Genomic DNA, 27543 nt, shown 5'->3' on the forward strand with positions numbered 1-27543 from the left:
GATCAGACAAGTCAAATTCAAAATCCTCAATTACAGGAAGTACAAAGGGTTCTCTTGAATCGTCAAGTGTGAGGGTTTTAAGGAATGATGAAATTGAGTTTGGAGGGTCAGGGTCTACAGCCAACATGTTCATGTTTGGAGGCCTTGAAGAAGCACCTACAGTTGTTCAAGAAGTTGGTACAATGGTTTTGTCTTTTTTGATAAGAAAAGATTCATTTTGTGATTTATTTTTGGGACTCTAGTTGAGGTGGAACATTATATGTTATGACAGGAAAAATTTCACTTGGCTTAAAAGGGTTATGGTCTGGATGTGTTATGGATAATGGTTGAAGATTTTGATAGGGAGAGATTAGGGAAAATGGAGAGGTCGACGGTATAAACAAGTCTTTATATAATGATTGGCAGGGTTGAAAAGGCATATGAACATGTATCGGAGGAGTTTGAGGAGTTTCCTTTTGTAATCCTTCCATAGTTTGGAGTTGTAGCAACAACTGTCTTCTTTCTTTTTCTTTTTGCCCAATAAGAGGAAAAGAGACAAACAAGTCTCTCACTGTAGACGTAATGGTTGCCAATTCTTGTTCAACTGCTTTGATTTTTTTCTTCAAATCCTCAATAAGGGAATTTGAGAATGAAAACGTATGAGTAACTACCTCAGCCATCTTTTACTGATTATCTAGAATTTTTGAAAGAACTTGGTTTTGAGCCACAACATTTTCTGCTTGCCAGTTTAAAGCTGCTTCTGTTGAGGAAACCTGCTTCTTGGATCCATTTGGATTGATACCAACAAGAGTTTTGATTTTCCAAACATGTTTGGTGTTGGTGTAGGGATGATCAAAACTTTCTAGTGGAGGAAAATTCTATGAGTAGGAAGGTGAGGCTTGGTTAAACATGTAACATGGTAAGGGCTCTTGTATATGGTTTTGGCCGATAGGAAGGGGTTGACATCTTGATAACTGGGGAAGGACTTTCTAGTAGTATGAGATTAATGGTTGAAGATTTTGATAGGAAAAGATTGGGGAAAATGGAGAGGTCGACGGTATAGACAAGTCTTTATATAATGATTGGCGATGTTGAAAAGGCATATAAACATGTATCGGAAGAGTCTGAGGAGTTTCCTTCTGCGATCCTTCTATAGTTTGGAGTTGTAGCAACAACTGTCTTCATTCAAAAGAAGAAAAAAAAACTTGGTTTTGAACCACATCATTTTCTGCTTATTTATTCATGTGCCCTTATTTATTCATGTGTGCATATTAATGGTTATAATAAATAACATAACAATTGTTATATAATTATCAGATTACAAGTTGCAACCACCATGGAATAATATCATGCGTTCAGATATTAAGACTACAAAAGAAAGAGCTTGGAACAAGAGTTAGTTGAATCTAAAACTAAAATTGCATAATTTGACTAAGTAACAACTTGGCTAATTAATCTAGGCTAACCAATCTAGTTATGTTTTAAGGGGTCTAAAACCGTTCAAGTGGTATCAGAGCAGGTAGCTCTTCTGTTTTAGATCTTTTGATCTAAGAGCTGATCCTTGACCCATGTTGTCATGGATAATTTGAATTGTCTTTCTGATCATGTTTCTGCTCATGCTTCTGCTGATTTTATTGATGCCTGTAATGTTTTGAATAAAAAGGACATTATTGTTTCTGTTGATTTTTTTGATGCTTTTGAAATTCTTCGTAAGGAATTATCTAAATCTTTGAAAATTGCTAAGAAATTCAAGGAAGAGTTAAAATTGGCTAATCTTGAAAAAGAGGATTTGATTATGAGATTAGATGAGTCTAATAAAAAGAATGAATTTTTGAGAAATCAAATTTCCTCTCAAGATGAGAAGATGAAAAGCTTGGAACAAGAGTTAGTTGAATCTAAAACTAAAATTGCATAATTTGACTAAGTAACAACTTGGCTAATTAATCTAGGCTAACCAATCTGGTTGTGTTTTAAGGGGTCTAAAACCGTTCAAGAGGTATCAGAGCGGGTAGCTCTTTTGTTGGAGATTTCTTAATCTCTGAGCTGATCCTTGATCCCTGTTGTCATGGAGTATGGACACTCTCTGTTTGTTCCTCCTCACTTTGATGGGAACAACTATGCTTATTGGAAAGTAAGGATAAAAGCATTCCTGAAATCCATTGATGAGAGAGTCTGGAATTCTGTTGAGTACGGATGGGAGAAGCCCACTACTCCTGTGAGTGGGTGGCAAACTTCTGAAAAAGAAGTAGCTGGCTTCAATAGCAAAGCTATGAATGCCATCTTCAACGCTGTTTCCATGGAGGAATTTAAGAGGATCTCTAATGTTGAGGTTGCTCATATTGCTTCGAAAATCCTCCAGACTGTGCATGAAGGTACAAAAGCAGTTAAGATCAATAAATTGCAACAATTGACCTCTAGATTTGAAAGCATTAGATTGTCTGATGATGAATCTTTTGATGAATTCTATGCTAAATTAAATGATATTGTCAATTCTGCTTTTAATTTGGGTGAAGTCTATGATCAACCTAAAATTGTTAGGAAGATACTTAGATTCTTAACTGAAGACTTTAGAACCAAAGTGACTGCCATCACTGAAAGCAAGAATGTGGACTCCATCCATGTTGATGAGCTTGTAGGATCTCTTCAGTCCTATGAGTCTGACTTACCTAAAGTGAACAAATCCAAATCAATGGCTCTTAAGTCAGTTGATGATGTTGATGGTGGTGGATTTGATGATGAGCTCTCTGCTACAGAGATTGCCTATCTTGCCAAAAATTTCAAAATCTTTCTTAGAAATACCAATAGAAAGGCAAGAGGTACATACACTGCTGAACCTAGAAATTTAGGAAGAATGATTCCACTAAGGTTAATAACCTTGAAAAACCAAAAGAAAAAGTTGGTCAGTCTTTAAATAATTCTTTGGGTCCTCAGTGTTTTGGTTGTTAAGGGTATGGTCATGTGAAATCTAAATGTCCTACATTCTTAAGGACTAAGGGTAAAGTTATGGCTGTAACCCTTAGCGATAATGAGGTTTCCGATGATGAGTCCGGATGTGATGAGGATGGAAACTTCATTGCTTTCACTGCTACTGCTGTAGTAAATGAAAGCATATATGTTGAAGAGAACCCTTCTGATGGAGAACTCTCTGAGGATGCAAATCTTCAAGAGGCCTACAATAAACTCTGCAAAATTGCTGCTAGGGATGCTATGAATGTAGAACTTGGCCTGAAGAAAATTGATTCTCTTGAGCTTGAAAAGAAAAATTTGCTTGTTAAACTATTTGATGCTAATGATCTTTTGAACAATGTTAAATCCGAGAACATGCTTTTGCTTGATAAAGTTAAAACTTTGGAACATGATTTATCTGTTGCTAGATCTGCTAGTTCTAAACTTGATCATATGCTGAATGTTCAAAAGTATCCTTCTGATAAATCTGGGTTAGGTTATGTTGAAAGCATNAATCTTGAAAAAGAGGATTTGATTGTGAGATTAGATGAGTCTAATAAAAAGAATGAATTTTTGAGAAATCAAATTTCCTCTCAAGATGAGAAGATGAAAAGCTTGGAACAAGAGTTAGTTGAATCTAAAACTAAAATTGAAAATTTGACTAGTACCAAGCCTGTTGTTGATAACAGAAGTGTTTCTGTTTCTCTTAAGCCTAAAACTGAGAAAGTTTATATCCCTCCTTTTAAGAGGAATAATAAAGAAAAGACTTATTTTGCTAGGTTAGACAAAGGTAAAAGTTCTGATGTAGACGCTGATATTTCTACACCTAAGTCTAAACCTACTGTTAGAGAGCATAATAAATTTGTTTTTGTGCCTACCTGTCACCTTTGTGGTGTTGTTGGTCATATTAGACCAAACTGTTCTTTGTTGAGACAAAAACCAAAATCTGAGACTAGATTTGCTGTTAGGAATACTGATGTTCCTAAATTTGTTCCTGTTTGTCACTTTTGTGGTGTCTCCGGTCAAATTCGTCCTAATTGTCATAAATTGAAATTTAAGCATTCTGTGTTTCAATCTAGGATATGTGATGATATTTCCTCTGCCATAAGTCCAGATAACTTGTTTCATACTCTTTTGAAAAATTTGAGCTTGTTGGCTTGTGAAAGGAATTTGCAGGATTTCAGTCTCTCTCAGAAGTTTGGTATAATCCCTCAAATACACTGTGCTTCACATGGATTTTTACCTACAAAGCCAAAGACTCGTGCTAGATGGGTGAGAAAAGATTCTCCAAGGTGAGTGTTGCTAACTTGTCCCTAATTTAATTCTTTCAATTATTTGTGGACATGTTTTGTTTTTGTTTTTGGTTGTGTTATTTTTTAGGTTGTTTTTATTTTTTATTTTTTTTAAAAATCCAAAAACATTGAAAAATTTCAAAAAGACAAAAATATTTTATTTTGTGTCTTGTTTTATTGTTCTTGAGGATTACATGAGTTATGATATCTCTCTCTTGATTTAAAACATGCTTGACATTGTGGAGAAACTTGAATAGTATGCTAAGTTATTTCTGATTTTGTGTGAGTATGTACTAGTTTGTACATGTACTCATGGGTTAATTAAGAAATTGATATTTCTTGTTTGTGTACCATAGCTTAGTTAAACATTGTCATGCATTGCATTTGCATTGTTCATTAGCATAATGTGTGCTTTTTGTTTTTGGTCATAGAATTTTTTAAACCAAAAAGATTTTTGTGTTTTGTATTTCATATCATGGATTTGAAATCAAGGTTGGCCACCTTATCTTTACATAACATGTTTATGTACCTTGTTTAGCTTTGATGAGCTTATTTATTGCACTTTACTAGTTGAAGCTTTGTAGTGCATGTTGTGTGGAAAAGATGTGTATGGTTTTTAATTATTTTGTCTTGATCTTGAAGTCACATGTTATTTGACTGTCAGACTTGATCCTTTTGAGAAAGGCATAAATAACCATCTCACCACTGTTCACTAGCCAATCATGAACACCTTAGTGCATATCATAAGATTTTGTGCTCGAGAAAGTGTAGCACATGCACAAAAAGAACATAAGGTGTAGCCTCAATTAAATTAAAACTGGTGTGTACTATTACGCTTGATGTCAATTCACTTAATTCAAACCGGTGTGTACTATTAGGCTGAATGCCATTTCATACAAATAAGAGGCAAAAATGCAAGAAACTTACATGATTGCAAGCTTTTGTTCTAGGAGATGTGGGAGTTATAGGATGTAACTCTTTAGGTGATAGTTTCTTTTAAATTCTATGTGATGAATTGTGTAGACTTTGTGATTAATTGCTATTCACATATCACCTCACATGTATCTCAAGCTTTTGTTAGTTGCACACACTACACAAGTTACTCTTTGTTAAACTTGGTACATTTTATTGTGTGTGATTTTGTTGTGGCCATCCAAGATTAAAAGTTCCTTAACTTTAATGCAAAATGTGTATAATGTTTGCGCTTTGAGGACAAATTGATTGAAAATCTTGATTTTGGAAGATCTGGGTTAAATTCAAGTGTTTTTGAAAAACTTTTCGTCTCATACTCATGCATTTTTTATAAAACAATGTGTTTTGAGGAGTTTCTGCATTAAAATGCTCTGTTTTTCAAAAATCTGATTTTTCCAGATTTTCGATCGATCGAACCTATTTTTCGATCAATCGAAATTGCGATTAAAATTTTTGGTTTGAGTCTGCCTGACTCGATTGATGTTCGATCGAATCTCGATCGATCGAAACTGAAAAATTTTTAGTTTCTATGTTTTTGACCAAAATTTTTTATGCATCATTTGTGTTTAGGATTCACATGCATTGCATTGTTTTTGTATCCATCTTGCAGTTTTGCAGTCATATCTCTCATTGTTTTCACACATAGCATGCATACACTTTGCTACATTGGGTACTCAACTTGATTTAAAAATTGATTGATTAATTTTTGAGTTTTGTACATTCTAGTATATGCTATTTCTTTATGTGTGAACTGTAGAAAATATTTTTCTTAAGAGATATACTGGATAATCAATGTGCAAATATTTTCTCTACTCATGCAACTATTTATGGGTCACATAGTGCCATGTTTGCATTTTATTGAAAGAGAGAATATTTTTTCTTCATGTGTATCCTCACCTTGTTTTTCACTTTGGTTTGTGTGTTTTTAACTTTGGTCCTGCTGGTGAGAATGTACCTGATCCTGTTGGTGATGCTGCTGCTTTTCCCCCACCTCCTTTATTTTTCCCCAAAATTGTTTTTCCTAAAACTTGTTTTGTTTTTCCTATTTTTGATAGGGGGAGCAAAGTTTTTTTTAACCTGTGTTGTTCATAGGGGGAGCTGTCTCTATTTTCTATAGAGTTGAATTGTTTTGTATCCTCTTCTTTCTCTATTTGCTCTTATCCTTTGTTGCGTATGTTGATTGTTTACTCTTTGTATGAGTTGTCTTTGTCAATACGTGACAAAAAGGGGAAGAAATAGTTGATATGTGGGAATATGTGTGGAAAATACAAGAATGTTATGTTTAGGGGGAGTTAACTTTGTTTTTGATGTATCTAACTTAGGAGGAGAGTTAGTTTGCATATTTGTTGATTTACTGTTTTTCTGTCACACATGCGTTTATGCGTTTGTTGAGTGTTTCAGGAAATATACAGGTTGATTCAATTGAACTGCTGTCTACACTTGCAACTGATGGATAGTAGTTAGGTTGAATTTGTTGTAATGAGCATTTTATTGTATTAGGTTGTTCTTGTATTTGAGTATTTCATTCTGTATGAAAGTTTTGTCACGAATTGCCAAAGGGGGAGATTGTTAGGTTCTAAATGTTTAGAACAATTGGCAAATCGTGAACACAAACTTGTCTAGATATAGATCTTAGAGTCTATAGGTTTTATTAGACAATGCTCAAGGTGATTCAAGGCAAGATTCAAGAACATACAAGCTGCAGGAAGAAGACTTCATATTCTGCCTGGTTCGATCAATCGAAGAACAGGCTCGATCGATCGAAAATCATATCTACAGAATTTTAAGTCGGCCCAAACAGCAGCTTAAGCCCATTAAGGATTAGGATTTCAGATCTACTTCTCCCACTATATAAAGGAAACCCTAAGCCACGTTTTTGAGAACTTTTGGAGAGAGAGATTAGAGTGCCTCTTATGCCTCCTTTTATTTTTAGGGTTTTGTACCCAAACTTCTCTAAGTCTTTGTTGCTCATATTGCTGTTTATGTGAATCTCTTGTGAGATCTTTGAGGAGTTTTCCTTCACATAAACTTTGGGTTTTCAAGGTAGAGATATTATCTACATCTTGATGATCAACAAGGTTGCTACCATTGAAGCTTAAAGAATATCAAGCGTGGGTGCTTGTAGCTGATTGAAGAATCTAAGAAAGAAGGAGTCCGTGAATTCAGAGCTTGCACGTGGTCGTGTCAGTAAGTTCTACTGGTGGGTAGCATTAGGAAGTCGAGCGGGGAGCTTGTAGTCCTTTTGTATGAACTTCGATTCTTTCATAGTAGATTCAGGTTTGCCTTGAGGATCGGTGGGTCAAATCCTCCCCAGGTTTTTACCGTGTGGTTTCCTGAGTGATCATATCATTATGTCTTTTATTATTCCACTGCTTTATTATTTTGATATGATTATTTGATTGCTTTAACCTAGAATTGCATAATTTGACTAAGTAACAACTTGGCTAATTAATCTAGGCTAACCAATCTGGTTGTTTTAAGGGGTCTAAAACCGTTCACAATTAAAGGTTTTCAGTTTGTCAAATTGTTTAATTAACATTCACAATTGGACACCTCCCAGATTTCTTCATTACCAATATGATTTGCGAGTAATTAAACTTTCTCACAACATGTTGGTTGGGCAGTTCCCTTACTGGTTTTTAGAGAACAATACAAGATTGGAGAATTTTTTTGTAAATAATAACTCTTTCACGGGTCCTTTTATGGTGCCGTATGATATTCGTCCCAACATGTTGAGCATAGATATTTCTGATAATTACTTACATGGTCCAATTCCCACAAACCTCGATTTAATTTTTCCAAATTTAGAAAATTTAAAAATGTCAAGAAATAAATTTGAAGGCAATATTCCTTCTTCTTTTGGGAATTTGGTTTTCTTACGGATTCTAGACCTGTCTAAGAATCATTTCTCAGGAACCATACCAATGCATTTCATAATGGGTTGCTACCATTTAGAATTTCTCATATTATCAAACAATAGCTTTAGTGGCCAAATATTTCCTGCCAATTCTAATTGGACTCATCTAAGTTATTTATATTTGGACAACAATCACTTCTCAGGCACGCTTCCAACATGGATGGGGAACATGACATATTTAGAAGATATTGTTATGGCCAAAAATCATTTTGAAGGTCCTATTCCAATTGAGTTATGCAAACTCGTTGATCTTACATATCTTGACCTTTCTGACAACAATCTTTTTGGCTCTGTTCCATCTTGCTTCAATTCCTCAAGAATCAGTTATTTTCATTTAAATAAAAATTGCTTGAGCGGTCCAATTCCAAGTTCTTTCCAAAACAACTCCAATCTACTTGCACTGAATCTTGGAGATAACCATCTAACTAGAAACATTCCCAATTGGATTGGCAGCCTCTCATCATTGAGAATTCTCCTCTTGAAAGCGAATCATTTAGGAGGTCAAATTCCAATTCAAGTTTGCCTTTTAAAGAAGTTAAATATTTTGGATCTTTCCTACAATAAATTTTCAGGTCTAATTCCGCATTGCTTGAGTAACATTACTTTTGATGCATCTGGCCCCAAATATTCTTTTAGTGGTGTATCTTCAGGGAACAATGATGCAAGGAGTTTATCATTCTATTTGAACATAAAGCCAAATATTATCGAATATCTCCCTGATGATATATCTACGTTTGAAGGAGTTGTGCAAGATGTAGAAGAAGCAGAGTTCACAACAAAAACTAGAACTTACTCCTACAAGGGTAATCGAGTACATGTTTGGAATTGACCTCTCATGCAACAACCTAGCAGGTAAAATCCCACTGGAACTCGGTAGGATGAGCAGCAACATTCGTGCATTGAATTTGTCACACAATAATCTGTCCGGACTAATCCCAGAAACATTCTCAAATCTAAAGCAAATAGAAAGTCTAGATCTTTCCTACAATAATTTGAATGGCAAAATTCCACCTCAGTTGACCGAAATGACCTCTCTAGCGGTCTTCATTGTGGCACACAACAACTTATCAGGAGCAACACCCGATGGAAAAAATCAATTCATTACTTTTGATGAAAGCAGTTATGAGGGGAACCCTCACCTATGTGGACCTCCATTACATAATAGTTGCACCAAAATGAGACCACCGTCTACAATATCAGTGGACATTGAGGGGAAAGGTGGTAATTTCATGGACATGAGTGTTTTCTACATAAGCTTTGTGGTGGCTTACATAACTATCCTGCTGGGAATTGTTGTAGTTCTCTACATAAATCCATACTGGCGTAGGGCGTGGTTTAACCTCATTGAAGTGTGCATTGACACTTGCTACTGCTTTTTTGTGGTTCATTACCATAAGTTGTTCAATTTCAGCCTTGCATAGCCTTGTATTGCTACTATTTTGTTGTGGTTTATTACCATAAGTTGTTTAATTTCAGACTTGCATAGCCTTGCATTTTAATGATTGCACGTATACGTGTCTCTTCTTGTTGGATTTTGAATCTAAAGATTAAATTTTAATACTACATTGTGCAAAATCTGTATTTGTTGTGTAATTTTAAAGGATTAAGATTGAATTTTTGCATTGTTGCTTTAATTGAATATGTGAGTTATGCAAAGACAGAGAAATACAGCTACCCCCAAGAGGCTAGGAGTCTAGCCATGAAGTGCCATGTAACGGCAAGAAAATCTTAAATCTTGCAAATTATTCGAAATATTGTCTAACTCTTTTTCTACTCACCATGAACTCTGCCAAATCACATAAAACATGCTCATGAATTCACAATGTTCAAAACCAGAACATGGGGACATCCAATCCTATGCACAATCACTTGTATGATCTGACAGCTCTAAAGAAAACCAATTGAATAATGTTTAACTTTCTAAATGCTTCAGTAAATATTGAACCATCTATATATTCAAAAGATTTATTCCAAGTGACATCTAAATTATCCATGTACTTGACATTATTCATAACACAATACAAAAATGACAGATAAACTGACTTCACATTCTCGATAGGGAAAAATATTAAAGAACAATAAATAATATGTACAATAACAACTTAGATACTCTAGATGCAAGTGATCAAATGTTGTCGCCTCAAATAAAACTACCATTGTGATTTGTAAGGAAAAAATTACAAAATCCTAACAACCTTCTCTACCCCCCCCCACCCCCCCCCCCCCCCCCCCACCCAAAAAAAAGGACAAAAACGACCCAGTCACTTACAAAACTTATAGAGTGGGTGGGTCTTTCAACAATAGATGCTTTTTCTTCAGTTGCCTTTATCCTTTTTTGCTAAGAATTAGCAAACAAATGACACCAATTGGTCTACATTTTACCCTGATGCTCCAGCAGTAGCACGCTTATCAAAATCCCCTTGCTCTTCTTTGGCAAACTCTTCAATCAATTCACGTTGCTTTGGGGTCAAATTCCTGCACAAATCAAGCATTTTAATCTGGTATAAAAATGAGAGGCTGCAAACACATTCCCATATGATGCTATAGATCACAGTAATATATATGACACTTTTTTTTCCCATATATAGTCCACACACTGGATTGAACTGAACCATAAAAATACATTCTGGAGGGTGAAAAATCCTGCAACAACAATGGCTAAGAACAAGGAAACCTACGATGGAATGCTGACATTGAAGTGCACATATTGATCACCAAATGAGTAAGAGTTCCTCGTCTTGATCCCTACATAAAAACAACGGATTCCGAGGGAAAACACACACAATTTCAATATAAAAATAAAAATAAAAATAAAAATAATTACGCTCAAGATATTTAGAATCTTAACAAACAAATAAAATTAATGATATTACATTTAATAAGTTGCTTAACTAGGTTAAAATCATCAAATCCTACATTGAAATGATGATCAACAACAAATTGCAAATTTTATGTGACTCGTGGACTCTTAACATTAGTCATGGAGGATACTCTTCTGTCAAATTTTCTTGTTGATTCCTTACTTTAAAATAAAAAAAGTATAAATCATGGCAGTAAGAAAGACACAAGCTGAGGAAGTTGCTTCAATTAAAATTCTGGAGGTTTATTGATACAAGGAACAAAGTGGCTAAAATGTAAAAGGACCAACTATGTCACGCTATTCTTAATAGAGATCAGGATGCAAGTGGCAAGCCAAAATAGAATCATTTATCACACACAAATTTTTATAAGTGAACATAATGAAATTTGGCATGCCTAGCTCACCAAACTTTCTTCTTCAAAACTACCTTCTGACCGGGCTGGGTGCCAGAGCGAACCTAAATATCAGAAATTAGTTAGATCATGATACTATAGAGAACTAGAACAAGAAAGAACCTCTATTAGAAGCCAGTAATCTTAGGCTAAAAGCCAACCCCATAGGAATGACATGGAGGGATAGAGAGATGCTATTTGGCTTTGGTTTTTTCCTGTCCCAACAAAGGGACAAGGACATGAAAGAACCTCAACAAACAAACCAGATCTCATTATTAATTGATCCGGTTACCGTCCCATGTGGGGGTCAAGTCCAATAATCAAGTCGCATGAGTTGCATGAGTAAATTCCAAATGAACTAACAGAATCTCAACAAAGAAAACAGTCATAAATGAAATTTTCCCATTGCACAAGTACTAATGATGCGGGAGATGCAAGAAAATTATTATTTAATATTATTTATATTTGCAAGTCAATTGTATTTTTATGTTTTAGGTCCTAGTAGTTTATTGGGCTATTAGTATTTTAATTTGGAAAGCAAGGTTATTTTTGTAATAAGGCAATTAGGGTTTCCTAGCCAATTAGAACTAGGGTTTAGTAATCCTTTATAAGCAACCTATTGTACTCCTTGAAGAGATAGTTGATATTTTGATGAATGAAAACAATGGCCATTTGGTCTTTTTTTGGTCTAATGCTGACTCCAGGTCTACCCTAAGTGCTGACTCCAGGTCTACCCTAAGTGCTGACTCCTAGTGGTTTTCCCGTTTGGTGCTGACTCCAAGCCAGGCCTAGATGCTGACTCCTAGGTCATATCCCTTTATTTTTCCGTTGTTTCAGTTTCATTCTGATTGTCCTGTGTCAGCAAAACAACCAAAATTCTGGAAAAATATCTGCCAGCAGTAAAACTGCAGAATCATTTCAAACACTTGATTAGTGAATAAAAACCACCATACCACAAGGTTCACATGGCAAACGTCACTGTTTTGGTGCTTCCCTGAACAGCCTCCATGAAGGATAGTTCAAGAGATACCTGTGATCTGTGATGATTAATCAATGATGAAAAGCAAGTCGAAAGAACCAAATTGAAAATGTAAAAACAAATGACATGCACATAAACAGCAAGCAAACCTTGACATCTTCACCCTTCCTTTTTTTTTTTTTTTGCTTTTGCAGTAGTGTCAATGCCTCTATCACACGAAGACAAATGTTATCTCTCCAAGCAAAGGACACCAACCAGCATGCCTCACCGGAAACCCCATCGACGACTGCTGGCGCTACGACCCAAACTGGCAAAACAACCGCCAAAGACTCGCAGACTGCGCCATCGGCTTTAGCCGCACCAAACTCTCTGCCATATCGTTATCCAAGACGAACCCCTCTGGTACTACTCTCACTTAAAATCACAAACACACTCTCTATTAGGCATTTTATCAAACACATAACAGTCTACTTTTCTTTTGTCTCAAAAAATAGGATTATATTCTCTGCGGACAACTTTAGCATAAAGCTCAAACACAAGCTCATCTTCGACAACTTCAAGACCGTTGACGGCCGAGGCGCGAACATCCATGTAGGGGTGGCAAATGGGCGGGTTGGGTCACAAATAGGTTGGGTCATAAATGGGTTGGGTGTGTAATTACCCATTTATCCATTTATGACCCATTTATATATAAATTAATTATCCATTACCCGCTCAACCCATTTAATTAGTAACCCGCCCATTTAACCCAATATGATCCAAATACCTCTAAAACTAGTTAAATACCCTATTGACTTCCAAAATTACCAAATATCCTTAAATTCCCAAAATGACCTAAATACCCCCTACACTTTCAAAATTACCAATGTACCCTTGGACATCCAAAATTACCAAAATACCCCTAGAATGATAAATCTGAGCTTTTAGAAAAACCATTGGATTGATGAAATTGCCATGTCCAGTAAGACACCTGTCGGGCATTTAGTTTAATTTTTGACATTTTAAAAAAAAATTAATTTCCTTTAATTAGTGTCCTATTTTTATCCAAATGAAAATGAGTGTATGTATACTGGTAGAGATACATGAGACAATCCTGGAACTGGACATCATTGAGTCAAAGTACAACTTTTGGTGTGACTCAATCAAATTATGGGTTAACACCATCCCTAATTTGATTGTGTTATTAGAAAACTGAAAATGGAAAATAATTGAATATGTCCAGTTAACTCCACAATGAAAACCACTGAAAATTTGAAGCCAAAGATGGTTGCACCTAAACAACTCCAAAATTGGTTGTCATATTTAACGTTTAATGCTGCTTCTATGATACAGTTCTACACATTGGAGAAAATTATGGATCTTTCATTAAATTTCAGTAACAAACATAGCAAAATCGGGGGATAGAAAAACAAAAGACCCAGCATTGAACTATACATCTTCATCTAGAAGACTAGAATAGATCTAAATCTGCGACAATCATAAATGAAACCAAACACATATTTAACGTTGTCGATTGGAGTAGTCTCTGCAATCATCAGCTTTATCAATAGGATCAAATCCAGAACCACCTGACAAAGTACAAGAAAATTCATTCTTATTACAATATACATACATACACATATTATACCTATAAAAATGAAAACAGAGAGATATACTAATTTATAACCATTATTACCAAGGGGATTGCAACGACATAGACGCCAAGCAGTTAAGACAGTACCCTTAGCAATACCCAGTATTCAAAAATTAAAAAAACCTAATAATAATCATTGGAAAATGAAAATTCAAAGTAACCAGGGTGCTTGGTCATTGTCATGAATTAATACACTGGTTGTAACATAAACTTTGCATAGATTGTCATTTTGCTAGATAATTCAACAGAATTATATTTGATACAAACTAATCTTCAATTTAGAACAGTTTCTTCAAAATTGTGACACTAGACTTGTAAAACCACTCACCTACTTAGCAAATGTCAAGAACCACAGGTCCACAGCTATCATTGTCTGATGACTACACCACAAAACTTACAATTAGGGAACCAAATATGCATCATATCATCAGGCTTTTAATTAGAAATATATTAAAAACAACAAATAGTCCAGAAAAAAATACTTGCCATTTAATTAGAACTAATTGAGCTGGAATTATTAAAATTACCTAATCCTCATCATTATATGTAATGTGTCTAGAAATGCATAGGTGTTCAAAATCCTCCACAAGGTGCTCGTCATCATGATCAGGTATAACTAGCAAAGTAAAAAACTAGTAAGTCAATATAAAAAGGGAGAACGCATAATTTAATAAAAATTACAAGTATATGAAAAAGATATTTACCCTGGCCACCAAACAACCAGCTACGGGAACATAACAAAGCCTCTGCATTTTGTGGCAATAGACAACTACGGTACTTATCAAGAATTCGACCACCAATGCTAAACGCAGACTCTGAGGCAACAGTAGTGATAGGAATACTCATAATGTCACGAGCCATTAGTGAAAGTTCTGAAAAGCGACCACAATGTGATTCCCAATATTCAAGAATATCCAAGTCCATATGAGTGTTATGGTCGAACCGGGCCTCTTCCAAATACACATCTAATTGTGACTTACTATTGATTGAACCAAAAATTTGACTCTCAAATGTATCAAAACCAGCAATATCAGCATCTCTTACCTTCTCATTAGCACCACTACTAGATGCATTTTCAACCATATTGTGTGCTTCATAATTAAGGTGGCGCGTAAATATCCTTCGAAAAGGGAATATAACTTGTCACGAAGATCCATCACCATTTTTGTCCCATCAGCGCCATAAAGTCGCCTATAACTGAACTCCACAAACTGCAACTTATACCGAGGATCTAAAATTACAGCAAATGATAGCACAATGCTGTAACAATCCCAGTATTTATCAAATTTTTCTTTCATGCTTTTTGCCATGTCACTAATTACTATATCATCATCTTCCATCTCTTCTAAAATACGCAAATGAATTTTCCATACACCATGAAAGTATAAGTTGGCAGTAGGGTATTGAGTGCCTGAAAAGAGAGTGGTGATGTCATAAAATGGCTTCAAAAACTTTGCTATCTTCCCGGCCTTATCCCATTCATCATCTGAGGGACAAGTGCGAAAGCTTCAATCAACAATGCTCAAATTGTGAAATGCATCCCGAAATGTAAGAGCTGTCTCAATCATTAAATATGTTGAGTTCCATCTTGTTGGCACATCTTGTCGCACTTTCTTACTAGTTAAATTAGGGAGTTCTTGAAGACATTCGGCAAATCTTAACTTCCTAGTATCATTGTCTCTCACATATTTAACACTTTCACGTATGTTGTGCACAGCATGCTCTATAATTTTCAAACCTTCTTGTACAATAAGGTTTAAAATATGAGCACCACAACGAACACGAAAGAACTCACCACTACAAGGCAAAGATGATCTAAAAGAAGGGTTTTTCTTCAAACTATTCACCAAGGTATCATTGTAAGAAGCATTGTCTAAAGTGATTGTAAATACTTTTTTCTCAATGCCCCATTCTTTTAGAATGTTAAACAATCTCTCTCCCAAAATCTTACCACTACGAGGAGGTGGCATATGAGAAAAACATAAAACCCTCATTTGCAACTCCCAATTTGCATCAATGTAGTGTGCAGTAAGAACCATGTACTCATCCGTTGTGGAAGATTTCCACAAATCTGATGTTAAGCAAATCTTGCCCGGGACTAACTCTAAAGCACGTTTGAGATTTTCTCTTTCTCTCTTATAGATTTTCAAAACATCTGACTTTGCTGTATTCCTACATATTGGCTTAACATCAGGATTTAGAAAGATATGAAGCTCTCTATTAACCTCATGCTCCGCAAATGAAAATGAGTAATTATGCCTAATAATTGCCATTGCAATCTTCTCACGATACATATCTTGATCAAGGGGAGGACGGTAAGGCACACTATCATTTTCTTGATGACATTTCTTAGCATGACGACGTAAATTACTAGTCCCATTCTCCTTATCTGCCGTTAAAATATTAGTACATTTTCGGCACTTGACTTTTCGATGGCCATCTTCATATAAACGTAGTATTTCAAAATCATTCCACACTTCAGAAGTCCTACTCCTACTTCTTTTCCTACCACTTGAAATTGTTTGTTCAACTTCATCCATCCCCTCGGTTACAGACATGATTCACCTTAAAAGATAAGACAATCAAAATGACAATTTCTACAAATATACATTTCAAATCAACCAAATATATATTTCTACAAATATATATTAATGAGCATTTCAAATATTAATTCAATTCCATACAGATGGTAGCATGCTTATAACTAAACACAAATAAATGGAAAGAGAATAGAAATATTGTAATTTGCAAATTACAGGACTAAAAATTATATCAACAAATTATAAAACAATAATAATGGTTGTTTTCTGTCCAAAAAGAAAAAAATTAACAAAAAACTTCAATATAATCTGTCAATTTCACTTTTGTCTATACTAACAGAACAAAGTAAACTATTACTAGTGGTTTTTTTTTCAATCATTATACAAACAATCAGTTTAGAATGCTAGAGACACCTATAGGCATCAACCTTTAGACCTTAGACACCCACGTGAAGCTTAAAAGGCACACTGTATTACAAAGCTCTTGGTTATGAGGTTAAAAGATTCCATTAACAAAAAATGCATGTACTAAAAGCATTACTACCAACACTAATAACAGAGAACAACCTGTAACTAAGTTCCATGAGAGTATAGTTCTCACAAGCATTCTATCAAACACCTGGTCAGCAATCTCAAACAACTATACTAATCATCCACAACTTTCAAAACAAAAATAAAATGCCCACATAAACCAAAATAGAAACAGTAAAAATAAAGAAGAAAAAACACTCACCTTGGGTCTGTCTTAGAAGCAACCGGCAAGGCAACAACTGAACATTTGGGAGATAGGAAGAGGCGAGAGAAAAAACAAATAGAAGAGAGAGTGGGTTAGACCCTTTCAAACCCTAACTTCAGAAAACACTACCTGAGAAATCAACCCAAGAACTTAGTGATTCAGGTACGTTCCATCTCTCTCTAAAATTTCCTTATTTTTTTGTTTGGTTACTGAGAAAATTTAAGGGAAAGAGAGTGAGACTGAGCTTGAGAGGGCGTGTTTAAGGAGAGTGAGACTGAGCTTTAGAGGGCCGAAGATTCAAGAACTAAGTGATTCAGGTACGTTCCATCTCTCTCTAAAATTTCCTTATTTTTTTGTTTGGTTACTGAGAAAATTTGAGGGAAAGAGAGTGAGACTAAGCTTGAGAGGGTGTGTTTAAGGAGAGTGAGACTGAGCTTTAGAAGGGTTAAGTGGTTATCTGTGGGTTTATCTAATTTTAAATTTTAAATGGGTTTAGTGGGTGTTAGTGGTTTTATCCATTTAAACCCATCTAATTAAATAACCAAATGGGTCTTTACCCATTTAACCCAAATATTAAATGGGTTGAGTTAAGACTTATCCAAATAAAGTGGGTAATGGGCGGGTTAATGGATATGGTTAAAATTTGCCACCCCTACATCCATGTAAAGAAAGAAGGTTCTTGAAGAAACTAGAAACTTCTCATTGATTGAATGTTTACAAAATGAAAAACCAACTACAAATAATTAACAACTTCCTATTTATATACACCAAGAAAACAGGGTCTAAGCTTCCCGCCCAAAATAACTGCTTAACAAACTTTAGTAAACTCCAGTCAGTGCTTGACAGCTGTAATGCACGACTTCTTCCTTCTGGAGCGTGTTGTAACTGCTTTTCCTTCTATCGTTTTCTTCTGTTCTATATTCTTCTCATTGCCGTTTAGCTTTTTATGTCGTTTAAGCCCTGTTTTCCCTTTAACAAAGCGCACATATTGATCACCAAATGAGTATGAGTTACACTAATACAAATTTTCTGTATCTTTTTTTTGTGTACCACTCTATGTTTCACCAATAGCAACTTGTCATGTATTAATTTTACTTTCCTTATAAAATAATTGGAGTTGAAAATAGAAAAAATCATATACATGGCCAATGTTATTGGTGAAACACAGAGTGGTAGATAAAAAAAAAGGTACAAGAAATTTGTATTCAAGTTAAACACCTTAATCCTTGCACAAAGTCAGAGGGAAATTTTGAGAAAAAACCAAATTGGCACAGCAACAAAGTGGATAAAATGTAAACAAATCAATTAACATGCTAGGCAAAGGCAAAGGAATATTAGATCTCACACCAAACGTGATCGTTTTTGTCTCATAAATAAATTCCTCTCTCATCAAGTTATGTGCGAACCTATTCAATGGTAGTATTAATTAGCCGATACATGTGGTTTATGCAAGTATTGAGGTTCACCATGGCCTTTTAAATGTGTACCAAAAAAAAAAAAAAAAAAAAAAAAAAAAAAAAAAAAAAAACACCAAAANATTATTAATAATTAATATATACATTTACTTTATTGCTTAACTAAATGAACTAATATGTTGATATAAATACAAACAAAGAGAACTAATATATATATATATATATTCTATCTTTTGAGAAAATTTAGTTAGATTAGAAGTTAACACACATGGGAGGGGGAAGTAAGACTCATAAGAGCTTACAATACTTATCCCATCAAAAGGGTCTATCTTTTGATGGGATATATATATATATATATAGTTTATCAATTGGAGGTTTACGACATACATGCACTAATATACATAATTGAAACCTACGAGAAAGTAGACTATAAAATTTGAACACAAATTAAAAAAAAATAAAAAAAAATCACAGCTTCATGAATTTATTTGATCTCCTTGAAGCATAGATGTCCTTTGTTTGAAGCAGAAGAAGAAGAGGCATCTTCACAAGCTTGTTGGCCAACCCGGAATGACCAAAGTTGCACTAAATCACCTTCCTTGAGATCATTCGACTTCTGAAAAATGTTCCAACGAGTCCTCAGTGCATCGGTTGAACTGGTATTTCTTGTATATTTAGGCATGTCCCACTGAATCAAAACTATATCATTAAAAATCTGAAGGTTGGGATTGACGAGTATCGCTGGGATTTCTTGCCGGGAAATATTAATTTGGCATACATATTAAGAACATAAAGAATGTGTAATTTAATGGTAGGTTTTTTTGGAAATATTAATCTAATAAGAGTAATGATTAATCGATGTAATATTATTTAAGGTTACACCCGTGTAACATTATTTAAAGTGATATACATACATATATATATATATATATATTAAGAAATCTAAATTGTTAAGATTCATTTTAGTGAATTTCACAATATTTCATTTTTGATGGCTTTTTTGTTAAATGTTGTTAAAGCAACTTAATATGAGGAAGAATGTTATATTCTAAATCTAATATTATTCCAAATTAAAATAGTTTCTTATATAAAATTTATAAAAAATAATAAAAATTCCTTTAAAATAGATAATTAATAGACAATTACCCATAATTAATATATCCATTGAAAGTCTAATATCATAACTGAGATCTACTTGTATATATACTGATTATCAATGGGAGTTTGATCACATACACATGCACAGATATCCATAACTGAAATCTAAACACTAAACAATTTGAACAAAAATTAAAAAAAAAAAAAAAAAGAATAATAAAAAACTACCAAAATTCACAACTTCATGAATTTGTTTTATATAATTTGAACTCATATATATATGTAATTATAATTGTTTTTTATTGTACCGTGCATATGCACGAGTTATACACTAGTATATAATAATTAAAATCAAAGTTAAGAGAAAATTCAATTAGATTCTAATTTGGATTACAATTATTGTCCAATTTTGTGTTACGTGTCCTATCTAAGTTTTAAAAATTTTTGTTTTAAGTGAGTTAATATTGTGCAAAAGATAAAGAGTCTAATATAAATAAATCATCAAAAACCCAATAAACCAAAAAAAGAAAAAGTAAAAAGAGTAAACTCATGTGTATATTCAAAAAAGAAAAGAATAAAGAGAGTAAAACTTATTTATGACTTAAAAAATGTGTAACTCTTATACCAAGCGTAATTTAACTCATATATGTATACAATTATGATTGTTTATAATTGTATTGTGCATATGCACTGGTTATATACTAGTTTGTATAATAATAAAAAGAAAAATTAATAAATGATGGTGATTTTTTTAAGGTTTAATTTTTTTAAGGAGGTTTATTAGTTTTGATTCTATGATTTTATCACTTAATAACTCATTTAGCACAAAAAATTATCAAAATCAAATTGAACTCCTTGATTTTCGTAATGTAAGTAAATAGTTGTAGAAAATTTAAGAAATTATATAGGACATATGACATAAAATTAGACTCCAATTTTAGATTTAATTTGATTCTCTCTCACTTTGGTTATATATATGATTATTATTCATTAAATTTTATCTTATAAAGAGAAATAATAATATTTTGGATAACAAAATTTAAATCCCTCTCTCTCTCTCTTTCTCTCAATTAGATTTTTGTTCTTGTTGAGATACTATGTTGTTAAATAATTAATAATATTATTTAGTTATTGCTAAAATTTGTTTGATTTGATGGGATAAATTTAGTTGTAATTTCAATTTTCAATTATATTTATATTAATGAAACAAGTTTTATTAAAAAAATTGTAACAGTTGTGTGGCAAATTATCATGAAGTAAAATTTTACAAGGTGGAGCCCCAAGCAGAGGGGATGGAGTAAAGAAGTTTTCCATGTCATACGGGATGAGGAATTGAGGATGAGGTAAGACAAAATTATGCAAAACAGGAGTGAAAATTCTATTCTTTGGGCCCAGCCTTCCTCATTGTCATTGGTGCTGGCTCTACATGTGAAGCAAATGATGCGGCCACCTAAGGCTCCAAGTAGAAAAAAGACCCCCAAATTTTAACTAATAGGATTTTTTTTTAAAATATTATAATAGTATTAATTAAATCCAAATATTAGACAATAAATAAATTAATATTTTTTTATCAAATGAAAAAAAAGAAAAAAAAATGTTACATCTCCAACATTTTTCATAACACTTTCAGAATAAATCTTAATTGATAGGTTGTTATTGTGTATTATTGATGACAAAAAATTAATGTCAGTGATGAGTTCAAAATAGAATCAGTAACAAATTAACATCTAAGATTTGTTATGAAAATATTATGAATGTAGCACTTCTAGAAAAAAAAAAAAAAAAAAAAAAAAGCAATACAAAAAAAAATTCACAACATTTTTCACAAGTTGAATTGACAAACTTTTACTAGTTTTTATCTAAGTCTATCACTAACATCATTTTTTTACTTACCGTTATTAATCTGCCATATTAACAGGTTTGAAAAGTTTTGTCAAATTTTTTGTTTATAGACTTTCAAAAAAAAAAATCTACATTGTTCATGTTAATTAGTAGTAATTTTGCATCTAAAACAAGATAATAGAATTTAAGTAATATTTAATTTTTTAAAAATCAGCCTTAATTTCAGTTTTTGCCTTAAGCCCCCAAATACATTAAGCCGCCCTTGATTGTCATCCCTAATTGCATTGGTTCTTTTAACTCACTAATCACTATTAAGACTAGCTAGAGAAGGAATCTCTTGCGCCGAGCTTATGCAACCACTCTCTCACTAACATGTGGATTCCACGTGCATATGAAAATTTTGTAGTTTAGCCATCATTTTTTTCCTGTTTCTGCAGCTTCATGTCCAAGAGTGGCCCAATGAACTTTCACTCTTGGCAGATTTGATCGTCTTTAAGAAACTAATCATAACAACAATAGTTCCTTGTGTTGGATTGACTATTAAGGAGGCAAGTCTGGATTTGCATGGACGGAACTACGTTGGGGCTGAGGGGGGCCATGCGCCCCGTCCCCCACAACCTTTGAAAAAAAAAATTCCCTAGTTTATATATTGGCATAAAAATTTTACTTTTGGCTCTAAACTTAATATATTTGGCCTCCCCTCTCCCAAACAATTTACAAGCTGACTCATGAAACCAAAAATGAAAAAAATTATCAAATCATCCCTTGTTTGGTTGTCCCAAGAATACCAAGAAAAACAGTTAACTAAACATTTGAACAATGCATCTGTGTCAACCTCTAGTATTAATATTCCAACTTTTTAAAATTCTTGAACAAAAAACTTTGGCCCCCCCTAAGTTTGAATCCTGGTTCCGTCCCTGTGAATTTGTAGTATTTTCTCTTGCAAACAGATGAGTCATAATTTAGTTTGATTTACAACTCTTCTCAGACTAAGCATTCCATATTTCCTTTTTCTTATAGAATTTTCTCCTTCTTGGAAGCAGGCTTGGTGTGCTACCAGTGCCACTTGAGCTTAACAAGCTGCTCTAGTTATCGTTGTCTTGTCAATGGCAATAACTCCATTGCTCAATGATGTTGGAAGAAGGGTTGCTGAATTTATTAAGGACAACTTTGATGCAGAGAATGCGTGTTACTACTGAAGGCCTCAGCAAATGGTTTAATAAGCATAGAAATCACGTTTAGCGTTAAATGTCTTTGTGCGTGAGTGTGTGCAATAAACATTTGATGTATCTTGATTCTTGTTAATGAGTACTAGTCTTTATTCGAGTGGGGAAAAATATCCCTCATTCCGCTATAGGATTTTATCTTTGTTCTCTATAATTTTGGCCATACTATGTGATGGGCGCATGGAATGATTCTGTGCATTCTAATATTCTATGGACACGTTTGGAAACACTGGCCTTACAAGAGCTAATAGTTAGAACTCCAAAATTTAAAATCACCCCCAAAAGGGAAACTACAGGCGTTAATAAACGACAGAAGAGAATGCCAAAGTGATCAATCATGAAATCCTGGATCCAAAGATTAGGTGCATTGAATACTTGCTTCTTGTTCTGGTCCAATACATAAAGTTCAATATATAATAAAAATGTCGCACGCGGTGCACAAAATTCCCACTTTTAAGTGGGTTTGATAGAGGTTAGCCTTTTTGTGTCCAATCATACAATAAGTGAAAAAAACAAGTGATTAAATAAGTAAAAAAACCACATTGAATGTCTAATATATCAAGCCTTCAATATCACCCCCAAGAAAGAAATAAAAATAAAGCATCCTCAAAAGAAAATGAATGCAAAAAGATTAAAAGACAAATCACAAGACAATTTAAAGGAAGAACTCGAACATTACTTTGTTGTTATAATTGGACATCTGGATCTTGTCACTTCCTGCCACAATAAAACAAGAAGCAGGCTTTTTCCCATCAAAAAGCCCTAATGTCATTCAAAACTCTATTCAGGTTGCGTCTGGCAGCACATTTACCCTCAGTACTCACTCCTTAGATCTTAGTCTACTGTTGTGCACGGAAAAGTTGCAGTTTTTTCATTTTTTTAAATTGATGCATCCTTTTAAATGTTCATCCCTTTATCTCCAGGTGATGACGAGCAGTTCCTAAAAGATATCAACCCGTGTGTCAGGGACACCAGGTAAGCAGTAGTGCATGGAGTCCTGACCTCAGATTGCCACTGCATCCTTCTTTCCTGGTCAAATTTCTGGGTGTGCTTCCGCTCTGAACTCACTCAAATGAGTCCGGACAAGCCGTTGAATCTCTGTGCCCTGCAAAATTTATCAGATGATTCAGATGTCCTGCTTCTTTGTTCACATCATTGTTTTTGGGATCAAACTACAAGTAAAGCTGCCCAGGTATCAATATCTAATCTGGCTCAGAAAAGTATGCGGAGGAGAAAAGAAAGACTCAACTTTTATCTTTTCATTTTTTCCGTTGGAAAAATGTTTAACTTTAACAAATGTTCATATTGATTAAATTTCAAGCCATGATAAGAAATCGAAATTTGTCTTGAAATTTTTGTCTATACCAAGTTAAGACAATGGCAACTTGAAAGAAATTATAGCCTACAGGTATTGCGAAAGTGCAGGCTTCTTGAATGATTTTAAAATTGACATGATCAACATTGGTATTGCAAAACAAATTGAAATAGTAGTTGAGAGCATTTTCAATGGTAGAAACTGAACTTTTTAGTCTAAATTCCATGTCTATACACCGTTATCTCCCACAAAGAGAGGACAAAGTAAGCAAAATTTAAAGCAACCAAGTTCAAATATGCATGTTTGAAAACATGAGAAAGCACAAACAAATAACCAAAAAAAAAAAAAGCCCACTCTCACATTTTCACAAACACTTGTTAATGCACTTGAAATTTCAATTCTTAGTTAGTGGCAACCAGATTTACACCTCTTCCTTTAAAAAGCAATTGCTTTTGACTTTCCCTTTCCCCTTCTTTCCTCCAACGACCTAGGCATCAAAGGAATATTGTCATTTATCAATCAAGTAAACGAAAAGTCATATATTGCAATAACGGGAAAACATGAAACATCTAATAAATTTAATAAAAAAAGAAAGAAAAGAAAGGGGTTTGAAATACTTGCAAGAGCTCTAATGACTGAAGAGCCAAAAACTTATTTATCTAGTTTATGAGTTTATGCTTAGAATGCTATAGAATGGTTCCCTCCTTTCTCCGAGTTTATGCTTAGAATGCTATAGAATGGTCCCCTCCTTTCTCAGATTCTATTACGTCGTGCAAGTTGTGATGGAAGAACAGCTAAAAAATCCTTGATTTTCTACTAGTAGTCTTTCGCTATACTTCCTCTCCCTTTTCTTTATTTTCTCAATGTGCTTGAGTAGACTAGATAGTAATCCCTTGATTTTGCTAGCAGTCCCTATATTTTCGTTGGAAATCTCCTCATACTAATCTTTCTTACTTTCTAGACTCTCTTACTGTGTTCTCTATATCTGTTGCAAAAAAGTGTGAATGAAAAGACAAAACAATCCCCCACTCCCTTTAAGTGTAAATACATTTCTAGACACAAACATCTTACCATTTAAGCTTAAAATCAACCTTATCTCTCATGTAGTATATAATCAGAGATTTATTACCTTCCTCATCTAATCTCCACTCTGTCTTTAGGGATTTCCTTTTGGTGCTTTTATGTTCTGCTATTCTTTTCTCTCCTACGGTTTGTACTCAATAAAATGTAACCATTTGATTTGATTCCACTTATCTCAAAATCTAGGAGGGGTAATAGTTAGGAGTTTTTGGAGCTCAAATTCAGTTTGTTCGTTGTATGCCACTCTTCTATTTGTCTATCCATTCCCGATTAGTTGCTATGGCCGAGACGGATTCCGTGAAGACAGTTGAGGGAGGAAAAGGAAGATGGTGAAAGAGAAATATTGTTTTGCTAGAAGCTGCTAGAATTATCATTCTTTGAATGATAGAGATTAAAAGTCTTTAATCAGACTCTTAATATGCCACCGAATTGGGTGTTATGTATATCAAAGTAAGTTTCATGTCATCCTTGATTCAAATTTGTACGTCTTTGGCAGCATTAATCTGCTTTCTTTACCTCCACATCGGGTAATAGCCCTTACTTCACCTCCAAATCTGGTAACAACAATAATCAACTTTTATAGTAGAGAAGTTCTTAGTCTTAATCTTAACCTCTTATTGGTCTGAAGAGTAGGGTTGGTATCGGAAACATAAAGATTCCTAGACGCAATCCTCACACAACCATGTTGGATGGTAAAATATGTGTAAGATGGTTTCCATCCTAATTATTATCCAGAAACTTCTGGATGGATTTAGGTTTTCAGGCCACTCATTGCAACATGGTAACATTTGAAAAATCCTCCTAATAAGATTGACCCCCCACTCAATTATATTTACTGACTACTGTACTCCTTGCCAAAAAGCAAATTCTCATTGTCACTACTACTGTGGATTGCGTTTCATATAAAATCTATTACTTTGACTTGACCAAATATAAGTGGAAGATGGAAGACTGGGGTTGGGTTGTGCCAACAGAAGTTACGAGAGTACTAGCAGTTGGTAATACTCTGTATTGGCTGAATGCTTCTCCTCTTCCTCACCGATGCTATTGGCGTCATATTTGCATTGAAGGAATAGACTTGAAAACTCATTTATAGCTTTATGGACAGCTCAATACTCATAGGGTTTATGATCAGAGCATTGACACCAGCGAAGAATTTTATCATGTGAATGCACAATATTTTCTTAACCTATTTGATCAAAACTTGTGCCTTTTCTTTTACATTTTCATCCTCAAAAAGGGCACTGCTAAGCCATACATACTTCACTGCCTCATCCTTGACATCTTTTGTAACGGAAATGAAGATTTGAAAATTTCAATTGTCCTAACAATGGTACAAATTCAGCATGTTTCTGCCTATTCGAGATTGTTTGTTGTAGTAAGTTTTCTCCATGTTTCTCTGTATATTTCTTTCCTTATTAAGTGTTTAGGCTAAGCACTAACAAGTAATCTAGTCTTTGCATAATTTGATCTTACGAAAGCTTAGAGAAAGAAAGAGGAGAGGTGGAAGAGAGAGAAATGAGATAATAAAACGATTTCTCAATTTTAATTAAAAGGACGTCGATCCACTTTTTTTTTTTTCCTTAAAAAAAAAATTTAGATACCAAAATGATACTATTTTGAACCTGATATTAAAAAATTTTAACGAGTCCAAAATGACATCGGTTTGTTTAAAAAAAAAAAAAAAAAAAAAACTTAAATGAAACAACATCATTTCTAACTCACTTAACCTAAACCCTATTTTTCCTCCTTCCTTTGCCTCTCTCACTTTCACATTAAATTGGTATTCTCTCTCTCTCTCTCTCTCTCAAATTTCTTGTATTTTAGAACTGAAGCATGATTATATATATATATATATATATATATATGGGGTTGGTTCGATTTCTCTTTGGTTTGCAAATCTTGCCACCAACCACCACACCAATCGACTTCGGTACGGAAAAAGCCTTCAGAACACCACGTTGAGAACCTTCGGTGAAGCTTTCAGTGGCCGGATTGGCGTGGTTCCTAGTGGTTTTGTTGGCGCCGGTGAGTTCTTGAACATGCCAAATAATGTCCACTTATAAGCTTTTGTAAGATCAAGTTATGCAAAGACTAGATACACATTCATGTTTGTTGTTACTTGTTAGTGCTTAGCCAAAACACCAGATAAGAAAAGGGGTCTAGACTGAAACATGAAAATAACTTACCTCAACAAACAATCCTGAATAGGTAAAAGTATACTGAATACATACCATGGGTAGGACACAATTGAAAATTTCAAATTTTCATTCCCGTTATGGGAAATGTTGGGATGAGGTGGTAAAATCTGTATAGCTTAG

The 27543-nt window shown here is 34.1% G+C and overlaps 1 protein-coding gene, 1 long non-coding RNA gene and 1 pseudogene across 2 annotated transcripts in view; 1 reads left to right on the top strand and 2 right to left on the bottom strand.

Annotated features, from left to right (window-relative positions):
* The first annotated feature begins 322 nt into the window (after positions 1-322).
* Positions 323-9638, top strand: LOC136070780 (cuscuta receptor 1-like; annotated as a pseudogene).
* Positions 9639-14497: 4859 nt separating this feature from the next.
* LOC136070781 (zinc finger BED domain-containing protein DAYSLEEPER-like) lies at positions 14498-15066 on the bottom strand. The gene is made up of 2 exons (XM_065781203.1): positions 14675-15066; positions 14498-14586 (listed from the first exon to the last, which is right to left on the bottom strand). The coding sequence occupies exons 1-2, from the start codon at positions 15051-15053 to the stop codon at positions 14498-14500; spliced, it is 468 nt and encodes a 155-aa protein (XP_065637275.1). The 5' UTR covers positions 15054-15066.
* Positions 15067-23352: 8286 nt separating this feature from the next.
* The window catches only part of LOC136070784 (uncharacterized), an 8764-nt gene continuing 4573 nt past the window's right edge, over positions 23353-27543 (bottom strand). The window contains exons 2-3 of the long non-coding RNA XR_010632028.1: positions 24503-24629; positions 23353-23932 (exon numbers count right to left, since the gene is read on the bottom strand). This is a non-coding gene — a long non-coding RNA (uncharacterized LOC136070784). The remainder of the gene's footprint in view (positions 23933-24502; positions 24630-27543) is intronic.

Source organism: Quercus suber, unplaced genomic scaffold (assembly GCF_002906115.3).
Source record: "Quercus suber isolate HL8 unplaced genomic scaffold, Cork oak 2.0 scaffold_259, whole genome shotgun sequence".
Classification (NCBI taxonomy): domain Eukaryota; kingdom Viridiplantae; phylum Streptophyta; class Magnoliopsida; order Fagales; family Fagaceae; genus Quercus; species Quercus suber.

Coding starts and splice junctions, on each gene's coding strand:
- LOC136070781 (XM_065781203.1), bottom strand. CDS start 15,053: ATGGTTGAAAATGCATCTAGTAGTGGTGCTAATGAGAAGGTAAGAGAT. Junction 14,587..14,674: donor CTGGTTGTTTGGTGGCCAGG/GTAAATATCTTT, acceptor TTACTTTGCTAG/TTATACCTGATCATGATGAC.